Source organism: Xiphophorus hellerii, chromosome 6 (assembly GCF_003331165.1).
Source record: "Xiphophorus hellerii strain 12219 chromosome 6, Xiphophorus_hellerii-4.1, whole genome shotgun sequence".
Lineage (NCBI taxonomy): Eukaryota > Metazoa > Chordata > Actinopteri > Cyprinodontiformes > Poeciliidae > Xiphophorus > Xiphophorus hellerii.
In genome coordinates, this window is record NC_045677.1 from 22,369,003 (window position 1) to 22,386,524 (window position 17,522).

The 17,522-nt window shown below is 37.0% G+C and overlaps 2 protein-coding genes across 4 annotated transcripts; both read right to left on the reverse strand.

Moving 5' to 3' along the window:
- Positions 1 to 659: 659 nt before the first annotated feature.
- On the reverse strand, positions 660 to 8,691 carry LOC116720890 (alpha-amylase 1-like). Of its 2 annotated transcripts, XM_032564325.1 has the most exons (10): positions 8,639 to 8,691; positions 8,329 to 8,500; positions 8,072 to 8,218; positions 7,622 to 7,819; positions 7,127 to 7,357; positions 6,148 to 6,281; positions 5,340 to 5,562; positions 5,142 to 5,263; positions 4,884 to 5,009; positions 4,092 to 4,483 (listed from the first exon to the last, which is right to left on the reverse strand). In XM_032564325.1, exons 2-10 carry the CDS (start codon positions 8,494 to 8,496, stop codon positions 4,294 to 4,296), a joined length of 1,539 nt encoding a protein of 512 aa, XP_032420216.1. In that variant the 5' UTR covers positions 8,497 to 8,500; positions 8,639 to 8,691; the 3' UTR covers positions 4,092 to 4,293. The 2 variants fall into 2 exon arrangements, with proteins under 2 accessions (XP_032420217.1, XP_032420216.1); XM_032564326.1 differs by lacking the exons at positions 4,092 to 4,483; positions 4,884 to 5,009 and adding an exon at positions 660 to 1,928.
- A 971-nt stretch (positions 8,692 to 9,662) lies between these two features.
- Positions 9,663 to 15,985, reverse strand: LOC116720889 (pancreatic alpha-amylase-like). Of its 2 annotated transcripts, XM_032564323.1 has the most exons (9): positions 13,351 to 13,567; positions 11,754 to 11,900; positions 11,446 to 11,643; positions 11,100 to 11,330; positions 10,863 to 10,996; positions 10,467 to 10,689; positions 10,259 to 10,380; positions 10,048 to 10,173; positions 9,663 to 9,911 (listed from the first exon to the last, which is right to left on the reverse strand). In XM_032564323.1, exons 1-9 carry the CDS (start codon positions 13,516 to 13,518, stop codon positions 9,722 to 9,724), a joined length of 1,539 nt encoding a protein of 512 aa, XP_032420214.1. In that variant the 5' UTR covers positions 13,519 to 13,567; the 3' UTR covers positions 9,663 to 9,721. The 2 variants fall into 2 exon arrangements, with proteins under 2 accessions (XP_032420214.1, XP_032420215.1); XM_032564324.1 differs by lacking the exons at positions 11,754 to 11,900; positions 13,351 to 13,567 and adding an exon at positions 15,947 to 15,985.
- Between the last annotated feature and the right edge of the window lie 1,537 nt (positions 15,986 to 17,522).

A 17,522-nucleotide genomic window follows, 5' to 3' on the forward strand; every position in this document is an offset into this window, starting at 1 on the left:
TACCCACACACACCTTACTCTTTCACAGAACAGTTATGACCAGTTTTTCTTGTATTACAATTAAGAACCAAATTTGACTGTATTTCATTAAATCTGTCTGCATGACTGGATTGGAATTGTACACATTAAAAAGATGATGTTTTTAATGTATGTATATGATGCTTTATATAACTGGAAATGAACTGAATCTTTTTTGTTTGTACAGTGCCATTTGCTCTAGAAATAAACTTAATTGAGGTGAATTAAAAAAATACACCTTGAGCTGTTAAGTTCAAGTTGTGTTTGTTAAAGTTAACAAAACTTGTTAAAGTCCACAAATTAAAGGTCTTGAAAATGAACATATTTGTAAAACTACACAAAATATATCCTTAAAACATTCCTCTTGCTTCTAGAAATATCATGTCCCTATTATTTTCTTAACCAAATTACATGGACATTGTAATGTGAATGTGTAATGCTACTTGTGCTTCACTTATACGCTCAACAGACAGTAATAGAAAAGTTTTACACATGTCCCTTGTCACTGACAACACACAAGATGAAACTTCAATGTTCAAATCATCAACTATGACTAATACTCTCGCATTATAGATTTCAGGCTTCTCAAAATGGGCAGAGACTTTTTATTTTGTTTTAGGAAAAGTTTGACTTCACAGATTTTGCTTCAACACTGCCCCCTAGTGAAGAAAAATCAGATCTCTATCTGAAATCAGACAAGCCATACAGTACAAGTCTTGACGCTTGATGCTTTGTCTATGACAGCTGCATGTTGAAAATGTAGGACCGTGCACAAATACCATAAGTTAAGCTCTCATATTTCATATTTTCCATTTGACTCAGTTATTATCAAAGAAACAAGTATTACAATTTTTTGTAAATGTATCATATGCACAATAACACATGATTGTGCATATGTTATGTTGATTATGTATTTTACTAAACAGTCTTTTCAGGGTTTAGAAATATCATCTTATCTTCCCCTTTAAGAAAAAGCTGAGTACAGTAAACTTTAAACATGCATTTATCTTTAGGTTGATGACTACCTCATTCGAGACAGGTCTGGTGCACCATATGAAATATAAAACAGGATGGGGACACCGTTGACAGCCATGTCAGAAAGCATCAGTGAGGATGACAGGAGCAAAGAAGCTGGTCTGCGATGCTGACATCTCTGTAGCTAATCTGAGGATACAGGTCTGCACAGTTGCCAGACCGAAAGATGAAGGAGAGGTCAATAATTTAGCATCTGCAACGTGTTGAGGTTTGTCTAGTGCAAAAGTCTCCTTCAGCCATTTCTTCTGCGCTCATTGTCTGACCTACTGTTTTCCCTCATTCATTTAAAACGCCACAATGTCTAAGATACTTTCAGGTCTAATGTAATAAGGCACAAAGTATGTTTTTTAATGCTTTCTCTATGCATTTTTTTAAACTAGAGGAACTAAATATATTGCAAGGGCTCAAACTACAAACTACATTTTATCCATTCTTAAACGTTTTATGTTCAATATTACATGTTTGTTCCCCTTCTCCCCCACAGCCCTTTCTCTTTCTATTAGGCTGTCAAGAGATCCTCATTTTTCTTAGCCATGTGCACCGTTGTCATGACAACTGGGATGAGCTGAATGTTCTGGCAGGTATCACCTTTGCAGTCTCACCTCTGGTGGCTGGCGCTCCAGTGTCACTGGTCCAGATCTGCTGACAGAAGCTCAGCAGTTGGGCCGGGAAGGTGGAGACGGAGAGACACCGAGAGAGAGAGGGAAAGAGAGAGAGGCTGATGGGACAGGAAGACAGGCAGCAGAGAGTGAGGAATTGTGAGGATGGAGGGATGAGGGGTGCCAGCACGGCACTGAGGTGAAACTGAAGTGGCTGCAACGTGATGGCGAGCAGTTGTCCCAGTGGAGTGGAAATACACAATGCAGGAAGGACATCTGCAGAAAGCACATTCTTCATTCAGGACACTCACTGACCCTTGACAGCTTAGAAGGGAGGGATTACAATATTATTACACACTTCCAGGAATGACCCAGCAAACTGGGTTAGGTTTTTAACCCCAAAAAAGGTTAAACTGGCAGACATGTAGAGTGGCTTTTATAAAAAAATAAAAAACACATAACTGGATTATTGAAGTGATACTTGGGTTTTAGTGAACATTCTGGTCACTGTTCTTGTCCAGTCCCATGATGCTTCACATGTGAAACTTGCTGTTTTACATGTGAACTAACTGTGTATCAGAGCAATTTTAGATAAAAAGAAAAATCATGTGGGAACATCAAGTTTTACATTCAACCAGGTTCTTAATTTTTAAAAGGTTGGAGGATAACAAGAAATTTACTGTTCTTTCTCCATAGCAGTGGAGTTGACAAGTAAGATAAATATGCTGGTATTCATAATCAAATATAAAGATATTTACATCAACATTGATCTGGCAAAATCTATGTTTTTAAATCACTAGGAGCTTATTAGTTTTGTGTTTGGCAATTTTTACTGATAATTTTATGCTGTAGGTTGAGAATGTGTTTAGTGGTTAAGAACAGGATGTCGTGCACTGAATTTTTAAAAATCATAGGAGGACGTAACTATATGACAACTTGTCATGATTTTAAATTTAAAATCATGCATTATAGTAGTGTTCTTAAATGTTTTTAGGAGCAGGTGTGTCTTCTGTATTCTGTACAGGTGAGGTCAAGCTGTTCCTTCTCCCTGGCCTTTTAGTTTACAAATGAAAAGTGCATTTGGTGGTCACTTTAAATTTAGATGTTTTTAGTCACATTATTCTTGATTGCTGATAGCCAATCAGCAATCAATTGATAACCAATAGAAAAATAATTGCAGGTGTGATCTAGCTTCCTTTTGAGCACATATTTAACATGGACCAGCTAACACAGATCAAGCTTAAAGGTGTAGCGAGATAACATATTTTGTTTGTTTGCATATTTTCAATAGTCCACTTCCTTCTTTTTCCTACAATAAATCATTTTTGTTTGAATCTGTGGGACCAAATGTTTGGGCAAAACTATATAGCTCCTTTCCTAAGAGCAGTTTGGGTTTAAAAAAAAAAACTAAATCATTTAGTCATAAAATTTTTTATAAAAACAGTTTTTATAACAGATTCAGCTATACTTCCTTTCAAATCTTCACTGGAAGACATGTATTCTTCCTTTACTTTATCATTAAGATTTTTCTTGTTTAAATTTTTGTCTAACCATTACATTGTTGTAATTTCTGTTCTTGCCTTTGAAAATGCGTGCTTTGATCATGTTGAATCAGGAGAGAAACTTTTAGTTTCAATACAAATTCATGCCACTAGGAGGCCCCGTCTCCTCAGGAATGTAGCTTGGTGCAGCTCCCATTTGTCTTAAACTTACAAGAGCCAGATATCATCTGCCAGTCTTAGAAAAGTTCCATACTTTAACAGGCAAATTATGCCAGTTATGTTGATAACATTCAAATTGAAAAAAATAATTACTTGTAAAAAAGCTCCATTCATTTTGAATGTGATATTCTCTCTTCAGACGTTGGATACACTGACAATTACATTTATTTGATAGATCTTTTTTCTCCTGTTTAAAAAAAGAAAATCACTATTACGGTAGTTATGAAGGGCGACCTGTTCAGGATGTACCCGCATTGCACCCTCCAGAAACCTTGCAATCCAAAAGCATGAATTGGGTTTAGATAGTGAATTTTCATTTTAAGAAGTGTATTTCTTTCAAATTTTTAGGATGAAAACCAAAAAGGTGACATATTTATACATGTAGATAGACAAATGCTGAGCTGCGGACTACAGCGTGAGGAATGCAGTTAATTTATGCTACGATTGAAACGAAATTGGATTTTATGTGTATTGTGATATGTAATGTCTGTGCATACATAAGTAGAAATTGGGGATGTTGGATAAAAGTTGTTCCTTTTTATATAGGGTAGATGTCTAAATTTAAATAAAAGCATTTCATGTTTTGTTCTTTATTGCAACATATATACGTCAATTAAAATGTTGACACATGTATTAAAATACTTTAAACTCATTTTTAATATGTTTAATATATTTTCAGGTTCAAACAAAAACCGTATCTGATAATACTGGCCTCTTGAATTCATCAAGTCAACAAGTTAAACAGTCTCACTTTTTTAGTGTGAGACGGTTGAAATAATACAAACTATTTTATATTGTTTTGTTCTCACTTTTTTATTGAACATTTGCACTCAGAAATAAAGCAAATAAATGTGTGCCACTCTGAGGAATATTGCTGATGGATCAGTAAACATGAAATGATTAAATACTGACATTACATATCAAATCTTGGATTCAGCATGAATAGCAACAAAGGGGTCCTCGTCTAAGTTGCTGATCTTGAAGTGGGCGTGCCCATCATCACTAACAAGAATCTGCTTTCCAGTGCAGTTGTTGCCTTCCTTCTGACCAGAAATAACATCACAGTATGTGCCACCTGACATACCAGTGTTAAGGGTCACATTAAGGGTCCTAAAGGCAAAGACAGGGTGACATGAGAGCAACCATAATATAATATGTAGTGTAGTTTAACATTTTGTACATTTCTTTTTCTTTCCTTCATCATTTCAGAATGGAAATGCACCTCAAATCAGAATAAATTTGAAAAGTTACTTTATTTCAGTAACTGTATTAGTGACATATTCCAAGTGTTCATTACAGTTCCTTTGGATGAATATGGCTTACAGCTAATGAAAGCCAAAACTGAAATGATTTGAGGAAAAGGCTTTTTCATGTCAGAGTAATGCCTGACTGTTCCCGTTATAGTAGTTTTTCCAACAACTAAAGATAATTTTATGGATCCACTTTCAATCCAATTCTTGTATATATATTGGTCTGTGAAGGAGTGGAAAAGCAGAATTTCAGTCCTTACCAGTCATCATTGTTAAAAACTATAAAACCACGATCACCACGTCCAAAGGCAACCTGGTTGCTCTGGTTATCCCACCAGTTGGTTTGAGGCTGTCCATTGACCACATTACGGAAAATTACCATATTTCTTCAAAGCAGATGTAAAAAACATATATATAGAATTATTTACCAGGTAAAACTTTCTTTGTATAATCTGTAAAAGTAAGCCAAATTTGGTCATGTTTTGGTGAAAGGTTGGCAGCTTCCTCTAAGAACTTACGTGATCTGACGCCATCTGTGCTCACACACCCATCCGTCTCCACATGTCTGATCTGGGTTAACAGAAACAGACTTGGTGGATCCATTAGTGTTGCTTGGAGGGCCCATCCAATCATTCTGATCCTATTGGTTTTGAAAAACAGGTAAAACATAAAAGCCTCTGGAAAACGCTTGATACTTAAAGGTTGGCAGACGTTACTTTTCCATTCACAAAGTTTCTGTTCCAGCTGTAGCTAGACATAACCCTTGTCACTCCATAGGGGTGAGCAAGCATGTACCCGACTGCCATCTTGTAGAGTCTGGAGTCCCAGAAAGTTATGATGGATGAGCCACCTGCCCCATGACCTCTCTGGTTATCGTGGTTATCAACAAAGACAACAGCATTGCCATCAGACATGAAGCTCCACCCTTCTCCCCAGGTCCTGGAAACAAGATATAGAAACATTGTAGATGATGAAAAAGATAAAAATAATAAAACAAAAACATTCTTAAAAAAATACCAGAAAATTTTTAGTCATATTACTGCAATAAACTATTTCAAGAGATATTTATTATTACTGTTTGCTGCTGTTAGGTGTGAGGTGCTACAAACTTTCCTCCATTCCCACAATTCCAATAACCTTGCAACTTCAGGTGAAGGTGGCAAATTATTGCATATAAACACATGCACAAAAACACAAATTATTTGAATGACTGGTACAAATACAGGTTTCTATTTCCGCATCATGGCCCAACTACCTTAATTCTGAATGCAGTCTTGATCGAGCACACAATTAGGATTTCATCTTAAGATATCCTTTCCTGCATGTGCCAGAACATAATTGCTCTAGTCCTTAGCAGAAGCTGCTCATTTGCATAGCAAAACATATTTGTTCATCATCACAGCTGATTGACTTAAGAAGGAGTTGTACATCAATGCCATTTCAGAATCAAGAAAATTGTATTTAAAAGTTCATAAGGGGACATCAGGATTTTTAATGCTGGCAGATCTGCCAAAATAAACATACCTTGTGTAAAACAGTTTCTCTTCATCCCACTTTCTAAAGACTTTTCCTAATTTTGCACCATATTTGAACTCTGTCACTCTGCCCAGATGGACATACTCAGTGTAAGAGATGGCCTCACCTCCCAAATCAATAACCTAGGGCCAAGGGAAAAAGAAAAATTAACATGTACACCAGAAATGGTTCAGTCTGACTATCCCAAGTCACAAATACAACAAAACATTTAGATTTTCTCTTAAGAAATATGTTTTTGCTTATTTTGTTGAAACAAATACAAAACTCTAGGATACATCTGTGAAAGTCTCAGTAAAGTGTCAGTAATTTTTAGGGATGGATCATAAATGTCATGTTTTTATATTTTGCTAAATGTTTTAGCCATCCCATAATTGTTTTCATGTGTACATCTGCTTCCTGAATTTTGCATGTCATCTTGTTTTCCCTCTTTTTCTTATGGTTCTTATTGTAGCCTGTTTTATGTCTTATGTGTTTATTTTAAACAAATAATATTGCTAGAGCTTACCCAGTCCATTGAAGAGTGAAGCTTTCATAAAAGTATCTTTTTTCTGGCAGCAATATTTAAGATGCAAACCATTTGCATGCACTTTCTCACAATTTGAACTCACTTCATCTTGTGTTTGTACTCAAGACCTCAGGCTGCTGTTTCTTTGAAGATCTGATAAACTGAGTCAGTGATACTCTTATGTCCTAAGGAGTGTTTTTAAATGTGTGACAGTGAATCTTTCTTCCTAGCAACCTTTTATATTACACTGCTCTAGTAGACTAGAGTACTGTGATATTTAATTTATCTGAAACATTTAAGTTTGACAAAATATGCAAAAAAGATTAAATCTATGAGGAGGCAACTACTGTACTTTACACTACTTAGCCACAACACAAAACACAATATATACTATGTGACATTATTAGACATTTTAAATATCTCTTCATTTAAGAAAAAAAAAATCCATTACATAAATTTTACCTCCTGAAAGATGAAAGGTTTGGAATCCCTGGGAAACCACGTTGTGTTGAGGTTCTGAAGACGACCGTAAACATTTTCCAGGTCACCTGGCCACATGTGCTTGCAGGCATCCACTCGGAATCCAGCTACACCTAAATCAATTAGCTTGTTCATGTACTCAGCCACTTTGCCTCTGACGTAGTCTTTCTCCAAATCAAGGTCCAAAAGACTGACCAGACGGCAGTCTCGCACCTAAGACAACCAGTGCTTATGTTATTATTCCATCTAAAAGAACCTAATTAGTGTTAACAAAATAATATAGAATTGATCAACTTTATTGTATTAATGAAAGCGTAATAAATGTTTTGTATTTTAAAGTAAAATGTTCAAGCAGTTGTGTTAGTGACTAATATCCTGTCCTACACAACAGGATATTAGTCACTTTAAGATAGTAGATACTTAAAGTGGATATTTTAAATAGTTTTTTAATTGAAAAATGATTTAAGAATGTTTTACCTGAAAAATATCTCCATAGTTTTCTATGTCACCACTGCTCGTTCTGCATTTGTTCACATTGAAGTCCCAAGCAGAGTACGGGACGCTTGGAAAGTCCTTTTTGCTGGCACTGAACCAGCTTCCACATGAGGAGTGGTTTCCCTCTCCACCACCACTTCCACACATATGGTTGATGACAGCGTCCACATAAATATTAACCTGTTGGCAATATGTATGTACAACAAATCATGGCAATTTCTATAAATATCTTTCAACACAATTATACCTAATGAGCTTAACTACTTACAATTCTTTAATTCTGAAGTGCCAAAACTCAGAAAATGGTAAAAATCCAATAACAATGTAGAAAATAATGCAACTAAAAGCTTTTGGTACTTATTTGTTGTGTTCATAATGGCTTAGGATCTATAACAAGGTGCTGCTTAAAATTGGCCTTTTTTCCAAAATTACCCCAACATTGTTGCATCTGATGATCATGTCTTTAAATTCCTCCTCACTGCCTGATCTGGAGCATAAATCGTAGCTGATTGGTTGGTATCTTTGCCACCATGGCCGCCATGGCTGGTCCAGAACAATGTGTTCGTTTGGAGGAGAAATCTGAGTGATAGACCCGAAATATACAAATTATGTATGTTTGACAATTTTTATCCTGAGGACACATATAAACAATTACTTCAGATCACACACTGTTATTCAGCTCAACTCACCTGAACACCACCAAACCCTTTTGGAGCTAGAAAGCGTTCACACTCGGCAGCAATGTCAGACCAGCGCCACTCAAATAGGTGAACAATTGTTGTCCTTCCACGCTTAAAATGGGGGTTGTGCTGTGTGAGGCTGAGCCCAAACAGGGTTATTAAAATGAACAGCTTCATGTTACTGTAAAAAGAGAGAGACTGTATTCCATCTTCTGCCAACATATGCCAGTAACAAAAATAACAAAAGTAACACAAATTTTACATTAAACATTTTGTTTAACCTAGTTCTAACTATTCAGACACACTTCATAGGTCTTACCAGTTAGAGCACACCTGTTTAGACTGGCCCCATGTGTGTTTGAGCAAATAAAAAGCCAAAGCAGGTCTGCAATTCAAATATAACCTTTTGCCCCTGTGAAAAACAGTAATCAAAGAAAAACATTAACTAAATTTGCTGATTTACTCTTGTTCTGAATTCTGCATTCTGTCCTTTATAATTTACCAACTTGTTTTAAAAAGCTGACTTTTGTCACACATTTAAAATGCTAATTTAGTGTAGATTTGCTTTACTATGGACAGTGTCTGCTGAAATACTCAAAAGAATGAGGTTTTTGCTTATTTGTTTTTCTACATAAACTACACACCAGGGCCAAGTGAGGACACTACAAATCTTTTTCATTGTTTCTTGTTGACAGTCTAGTGACCTACGTACCAGTTCTGAAGCCTTTACCTTTCAGTCCTTTGTGAGGTGTGATTAGAGAATACTGGACTATCTAGTGAGTCATTTTAAGAGGAAGGTCCCTGTGGTTCTGTGTAGCAGTAATACAACTCCCCTGATAAGACAAGTTGCTGACATATCTAAGCAATCCTCATTTCAAAGGAATAGCTTTATTGTCCTACAGTCACTCAGGCAAAGAGTAAATGTCACCAAACATAAATGAGTCCTTCAATGATCTTCATTGCTCATGCATGATATAAACTTGATTTCAAGATTTGGATTTCTATGGAGAATTAACACATTAGGTATTTTTAACCTGATAATTTATTTTAAACACTGGGGGTCATACTTGTCAGGGTCTGGTGTAGGAAATCTGTGCATCATGACACAATCACAGCAAGTAGCCTTACAAATCTCATTGGATCTTCGACATATATATGACTGATATACTGGATATGACCATTCAGTCTCTTGCAAACACAAAATGTGAACTCTATCAAAGTGATTGAAGAGCTTGGTTTCCATTTTAATGTGTCATCAAGGCATCATGAGTGTCATAACATGTATAATTTTAAACAGCTATAAAAAGATGACAGAGCAACAACAACAAAAAAAACAATCCATATTTAGGATTTCATGCAACTTTATTTAGGATTTCATGCAACTTTATTTGGAGTTAACAGTTTACAGCTTGGAGTCAGCATGGATAGCAATAAAAGGATCTTCCTCTGTATTGCTGATGTAGAAGTTGGCGCGGCCATCACTTCCAACTTGGACCTGCTTTCCGGTGCACCCACTTCCTTGCTTCTCACCCGAAATGACGTCACAGTAGGTTCCACCAGGCAAACCAGTGTTCAGGGTTACATCTAGGGCCCTGCAGTTTACAAATGGGGCACATATTATTTTAAGCAATGTGCAAACTGATTCACTTTTAAAGAAGACAATGATCTAAAAAACATGACATACAGTTTACAGGAAAGTAAAAGTTTTTTGTCTCATAAAAAGCTTACCAGTCATCATTGTTAAAAACTATGAAACCACGGTTACCGCGTCCAAAGGCAACCTGGTTGCTCTGGTTGTCCCACCAGTTGGCATGAGGCTGTCCATTGACCACATTACGGAAAATGACCATGTTCCTTGAAAGAACAAATTTTTATTTAATCCATTTGATCGTCAGAAATCTAATCATGCTATGGAATGTAACATGTTCTGTGAACCCACTTGATCTGACGCCATCTATGCTCACACACCCATCCGTCTCCACAGGTCTGGTCAGGGTTGATTGGAACAGGCTTGGTGGATCCATCACCATTACTGGGAGGGCCAATCCAATCATTCTGATCCTATAATCATCAACACAGACAACTCAAAACATGTTTCAAAGATGTTATATTATGTTTTTAATTTTCTAAACAAAACAAAGGCAAACCTGTCCATTCACGATGTTACGGTCCCAGCGGTAGCTTGACATCACTCTGGCCTGTCCATAAGGATGAGCCAGCATGTAGGCCACAGCCATCTTGTGGAGTCTGGCGTCCCAGAAGGTAACAATGGAGGCACCACCAGCACCGTGACCTCTCTGGTTGTCGTGATTGTCAACAAAGACAACAGCATTGCCATCAGCCATGAATCCCCAACCTTCTCCCCAGTTCCTGGACACATGAACACATCATATCTATATTGGGGAATCCATTGGTGAAATACATATAGAAATAATTAAACATTAATGTCAAAATTATTTCTGGATTTTGACTGACATACAAATTAAATCACTGATATTTTGATGTTCAGTAACTTTTAGACACCACAAAATTTGCCGACATACTTGGTGAAAGAAAGCTTCTCCCCATTCCACTTTCTGAAGACAGTTCCCAGTTTGGCACCATATTTGAATTCAGTCACTCTTCCCAGATGGACATACTCCTGAGCTGAGATGGCCTCACCTCCAAGATCAATTACCTACGTGTGATAGTCGTACATAAATCCAGTGGAGCAATAGTAAAGCTGTCTGGCTATTAGAAAGGATATTTTTATGTGAAATTTGTGTAGTTTTCTAGTTTACCTCCTGGAAGATAAAAGCCCTGGCACCACTTGGAAACCATTTGGTGTTAAGGTTGTTGAGACGACGGTAGATGGAATCCACGTCACCAGGCCACATGTGCTTGCTAGCATCCACTCTAAATCCAGCCACACCCATGTCAATAAGCTTGTTCATGAAGTCAGCCACTTTGCCCCTGACGTATTCTTTCTCAAGGGCAAGATCCAGCAGACCAACCAGACGACAGTCGCGCACCTACAAGTAAGCAACCAGTCACAATAAAACAGATGGAAATAATTACGTTGATTGGAGGATCATTAATATATATAAAGTTATATTGTTGTTGTCTTCTTTTTTCGGCTCTAATTACCTGATAGGGATCGCTGTAGTTCTCAATTTCACCACTACCAGTCTTGCATTTATTGTCATTGAAGTCCAAAGAAGAGTATGGGACGCTTGGAAAGTCCTCTTTGCTTGCACTGAACCAGCTGCCACAGGAAGAATGGGTTCCCTCTCCACCACCAGATCCGCACATGTGGTTGATGACAGCATCCACATAGATGTTGACCTGTGAGTAGACACAAGCGTTATGAAACCCTAAGCCCACTACTCTTTGATCAAAGCCCCTGTAGTCAAGCATGCTACTATACACACAGACCATAAAGAAGTGTATTTTACCCCAACATTGTTGCATCTGGTGATCATGTCCCCGAGTTCAGCCTCACTGCCAGATCTTGAGCACAGATTATAACCAATTGGCTGGTATCTTTGCCACCAGGGCCTCCAGGGACTGCTCACAAGAATGTGTTCATTTGGTGGAGAAATCTGAGCAACACAATAGACAAATATTAACTTATCACTTGTAACTTGTCACATTAAAACACAAACTCTCTCTCAAAAAAAGAATTTCTAAAGGAGCATTTAAGGGAGTACTTTTGAGCAGCTTCAGTTTAGTCAAACAGCTAGATGTATTACCAAATACTTGAGAATATTTATATTGGTTGAAGTGCAAGTGAGAAATTTCTTTGAAAACATGTCATGCTAAATTCTTGAACTGATATAAATCAGTGTGTTTTATAATGAAGCACATGGATAATATGGAAATCAAACTGTCTCATGTTATCACATTCAGTAATAACCAGATATGTCCAGATTTAAATTGAATCATTTTAACAATCCATAGTTAGACTCAAATCTAAATCTGTAAAATCTGTATAAAAATTGAACATGAAAACTAGTTTTGCAAACAGGTCTGCACAATCCAGTTGCTCTTTGCAAAGTTGGCTTGGGTTTTTTCCTTGGGGTAACTGGCTCAGTGGACAAGGTAGTCTTGCAATTGTATTGTTGTGGATTTGACCCCAACTTTCAAATGCTGATGTGCACCCTTCTGCTGTATCGGTGTATGATTAGGTGAATGTGGTTCTAGTGTGATTAATATGTAAAGTGTGATGCAGTGTAAATTCTGCCCAATTATCATTTTCGAAGCTGTAGTGATAGACAGATGGCTGAATATGGCAAATTCACCAAGTTAACTGTTAAAGTGAAAAAGATTAAGTTTAACATCCTGGAGTAAAATCAAAAGGACTAAACATATTGCCCTTTGCATCTTTTGGAGCAATATTAACACATGAGCACTGTAATGACGGAGTCAGATTAAAAAAAGCTATTTTTCCGTCACCTGCTTCTAATGGACAAAATATCGGGTCAAATGCATAATGCGTTATATGTCCAGAAATTTTGTAGATGTCATACTAGTATAAGTACACACATTTTTTTTGGACAAGACTACAAGCTAGCAGAGAACTTGTCTAAGTCATAATGTAATGAATCCGAAAAAGCACAGGATTATAGGAACTCAAAGCTAATCATGGCCCCATACTTCATTTGGTTGTGTTTGTAAAAGTTCTCTTGAAAAGCAGTGGCCACATCAACAAAGATAGTTGGACATTTAAGCACCTGTCATTACCAATGTGTCTGTAAATGACATTAATTTAAATAACTTTGTTGAATTTATTTAGTATCCAAGCCTGTGCTGTAAAAAATAAAATAAAATAAAAAATCCAGGTGTTTGGGTTGAGTCAAAGGCAAATACTTAATCTTAAATGACTTTGAATGGGATCAGCGATAAAGAAATCTTTGTCAGGAGATTTCCAGCAATAACTGTTAAACATAACCACCCAGAAAAGCAGTTGCCAATGTTTTTTATTGTGACTATTTTTTGTCCTGCAATATCATTAAACACATCATTTACAGACATTAGTTCAAGCAGACATACCTGAACACCCCCGAAGCCATTAGGACCCAAGTAGCGCTCACACTCTGCAGCGATATCAGCCCAGCGCCACTCAAACAGATGGACGATGGCAGTCCTTCCGCTTTTGAGGTGGGGATTGTGCTGAGCAAGGCTCAGGCCAAACAGAGCAACTAGAATGAGAAACTTCATGTTTTTCCCTATTGAGAGAGAAAACTGCACTCACTCTCTGCCTTTTCTTGTGTGTATTTATAGCAGTTTAGCTCATGCCTGGATAACACGGAGATAAGGAATTATCGCTGTTGTGGTTAAACAAGTGCTTCTTTCTCACAACTTGGTGACATAAGTAGTTGACCTATCTTTTTTCTAGGATGTTTAAACAAAATACATCAGTATTTGTTTAGGGTTGTATAAGCACACTTTAAGACATTTTCCCCTCCTATGTGGCTAAAGTGTGAATATCTTTGAGGTTATAGTAATTATCAAATTTTCTATCATGCTTGGCAGTTATGTTGCTTCATCTTTTTTATGTTTGTTTTGAATTTCATTAACAGTCACTTGGCACAGTAAAAGAAAGGCCTTGTTTTGAAATGCCCCAATAAGGTTTTCACATTGTGCTTTCTCACAAGCAAATTTTAGGTTAGCAAATATAAATCCTTATAAAGCCAGTGGAGATATGCAGTAAGGTCATCATTATTTTTATATAAAAAGTATATGTTGACAAATTTTGACATATTTTTGACATATATTAAATTGTGTTTTGTCAAGAGGAAGATAAACAACAACAATCCCATCAATGCAGACCTGCTAAAACATACTGAGTGAAACTGGGATACCTCAACATCTCAGCAAAGCCTCGTCTTCTTTGCCTATATTCACAGATATTGCTGTAGTCTGCTTTGTACTGGGAAGTGGTCAGCCTAAAGAAATGTAGTTAAACCCCTTGGTTTGCAAATGGTGGAGCACCTTTGTATTGACAGACATTTTTAAAGATATTTTATTGAATGTGTGGTCTGAAACCTGCATGTTTCATCTAAAATTTTACGTAATTCCGGGCATATGGAACAGCATTATTTTGAGCTCAACAATGTGGTTTGTGTGCTGATATAGTATTCTAATCTTGAATGTCATGTTTTCATTAGTTGTGTGAAGAAAATTATCATAGTTAACAAAGAAATCTTAAAATCAGCAAACTGTCTGTTAGTAGTCTAAATTTTCTCAGTGATTTGAGTTTCTGAAATAAATAAATCCTTCAACAATATTATTTATGAAATACTATTGTATTTCTATGTATGTAGGGGTGTATGTGTGTGTATATGCATGTCTGTGTGTGTATCTGTCTATATCAGTATGTCTCTCTAGCTGGTTACTTCAAAATACGTACATTTGCTAAATGTATCATTCTTCATTCCCAACAGTGAAATTCATGTGAAGGAGTTTAGTTGCAAGTTAGGTAATCTGACTTGTTTGCTTTGTATCCGGAGAAAAAAAGTAGAGTTGTGTAAATTAGGCAGGAAGCCAAAAATGTTATGCAAAGAAAAATGTTGCATAATGTCTACAACGTTGACCTTGAAAGAATTCAGGCGTTAAATCATGGGAGGCCTCCAGGAGAGGGACTTATTTATTTATTTCAGTTCAATTTATTTATAGTTTATTGTAGCTTTACACTCATAGGTCTTCTCAAAACACTTAACAAATATAAGTAAGCTGACATTGCAGCTTCATGGCATAAAATAGGCTTGTAAATTCCAGAATGACAATGCTTTTCCTTTTTCTGTGTTGAAGCTTTTATTAAAAGATTTGCTTCATCCCATCTGCTTCCTCTTAGAGCCCACTCCAGCCGCTGTGACCACCTCCCACAGCGAGCATGCCAAGCTAACATCTGACCTGCCTTTCTGAGTTTCGTTCTGGGTCACTGCCACCAGTGAGTCTTCAGGTCATGCGTGTGTGAAGTAAAACACAAGGTTTAGACACAGCTGTGTCCGTGTGGACAATGTGTGGTGACACAAAAAGTCTAGAAAAGAAAAATATAATCTACAGTTGGTGGGCAGATTTTACGCCAAGTTTTGGATATGCCATGCAAACTTGTTTGTTTCATAGATCAAGCAGAAATAACATTTCAGTCTTCTGGAAGGAAGACTGTTCTGGAAGGAACAGTCTTCCTGTTTTTGTGTCTTTATTTGGCATAATTGCAAGTAATAGCCTGGAATTAGCATGGATGGTAATAATAAATAAACAGCTATAAAGATATGGAAGAACAATGACGAAAAACCCAATCCATAATTAAGATTTTATGCAACTTTATTTGGAGTTAACAGTTTACAGTTTGGAGTCAGCATGGATAGCAATCAAAGGATCTTCCTCTGTATTGCTGATGTAGAAGTGCGGCCATCGCTTCCATCCTGGATCTTCTTTCCGGTGAACCCACTTCCTTGCTTCTGGCCCAAAATGACGTCACAGTAGGTTCCACCGGGCAAACCAGTGTTCAGGGTTACATCTAGGGCCCTGCAGTTTAAAAATGGGGCACATATTATTTTAAGCAATGTTCAAACTGATTCACTTTTAAAGAAGAAGACAATGATCTAAAAAACTTGACCTTGCATACTGAAGTGTAGCTTACCCCAACATTGTTGCATCTGGTGATCATGCCCATGAGTTCGGCTTCGCTGCCAGATCTGGAGCAGAAGTTGTAGCTGATTGGCTGATATCTCTGCCACCAGGGCCTCCATGGATTGTCCAGCACAAGATGTTTATTTGGAGGGGAAATCTAAGGAGCATAAAGGATAAATATCAGTACTGGTCACATTTAAACACTAACTCTGTACAGCTAGAACACAATTCATTGAAAGAAGTGTTTAGGGCAGTACACACAAGAGGCTCTTAAGAAAAGCTCAGACAGATCATGGAATATCTATATAAAGATCATTAAATATCTTTATAACAAAAAAGTTGAAAAACTGTACCCAGCATAAAGTTATTCTTTTGTTTGAATACTTCGCATCTTTAATGTTCCCACAATTTCAAGTAATAGTGACAGGACCAGTGCAGTCCTCAACTCTTACAAAGCTATCTAACCTAGGGTAGCAAAATACATTTCATAAATTGTTTAACCACTGGAGGGAGCAAGAGACTGCAAACTAATTTAAAAGACATTTCAAATATTCTTTCTTTGGACATCAGGGAACCCTACCCCTATAAAACTTCCCGAAAGCACACTTTATCTGCTGCTATAAAATACATATGGGGGTTGAGCTGAGCACGGCTCAGCCCGAACAGAACAAGCAGAAGGAGAAGCTTCATGCTTAACCGTGACGAGAGAGAAAACTGCACTCACTTTCTGCATTGCTGTGTGTGTATATAAATTATAAAACGTAAATTATCAATTTTATGGTTAATCAGGTGCTTCTTTCACAGTTTTCTTTCTCCTATGCACTTCTAGAAAGAAGTGCATAGGAGTTGCATCCTTGGTAAAGCTATGTAAAAAGCCTTCAAATAAGTTAATCTTTACTTGCTGTAGCAAAAACAGATTGACAAGTTCACATCCAAGTACTTTATATCTTCTTCTGACTAGAGCTGCATTTTCTCTGCTACATTTTTTTACACTGTTGGTGCCAACAAAGAGGTATATTTCCGTGTTAGAATATCCAGAGTCCAAGATTGTCTCATGCTCAAGCTCTCTTCTGTTCACTTTAATCATTGAAGGTTTTAAGAGACCATTAAAGATGGTTGTGTTTCTGTGTTGATTTTGCCATTGGTTTTAGATTGATATCCTGCTGAACAATACATTCACATCCCATTCTCAATTTTTGTAAAGACTCCCTGGACTGTTAGAAGAGAAATAGGCCCTCAGTGTCACAAATCTTCCATCGTATGTAACAGTAGACCTGAGAAGTTGTTCAAAGTCTTCCTCACACCAAACTTACTGAAGTCACAAAGGAACTTGGTTCTATCTGATTTAGCACATGGTTCCAGTTAAATTCCCAGTAACGTCTGGCAAACTCAGAGACAAATTATAGTCCCCGTCCCAGTACAATGGGCCTTTGTGCTTTGTATTAACACAGGGAAACAGTAAGTCATGAATTACTAAAGAAAATAATCTGCATAAACCACATTATTGTGACACCAAGTCAAATATAAAGTTGTAAAACTTGAGTTTTTACATTACCCTGCAAAGATGTGTTCAGATACAGATTACC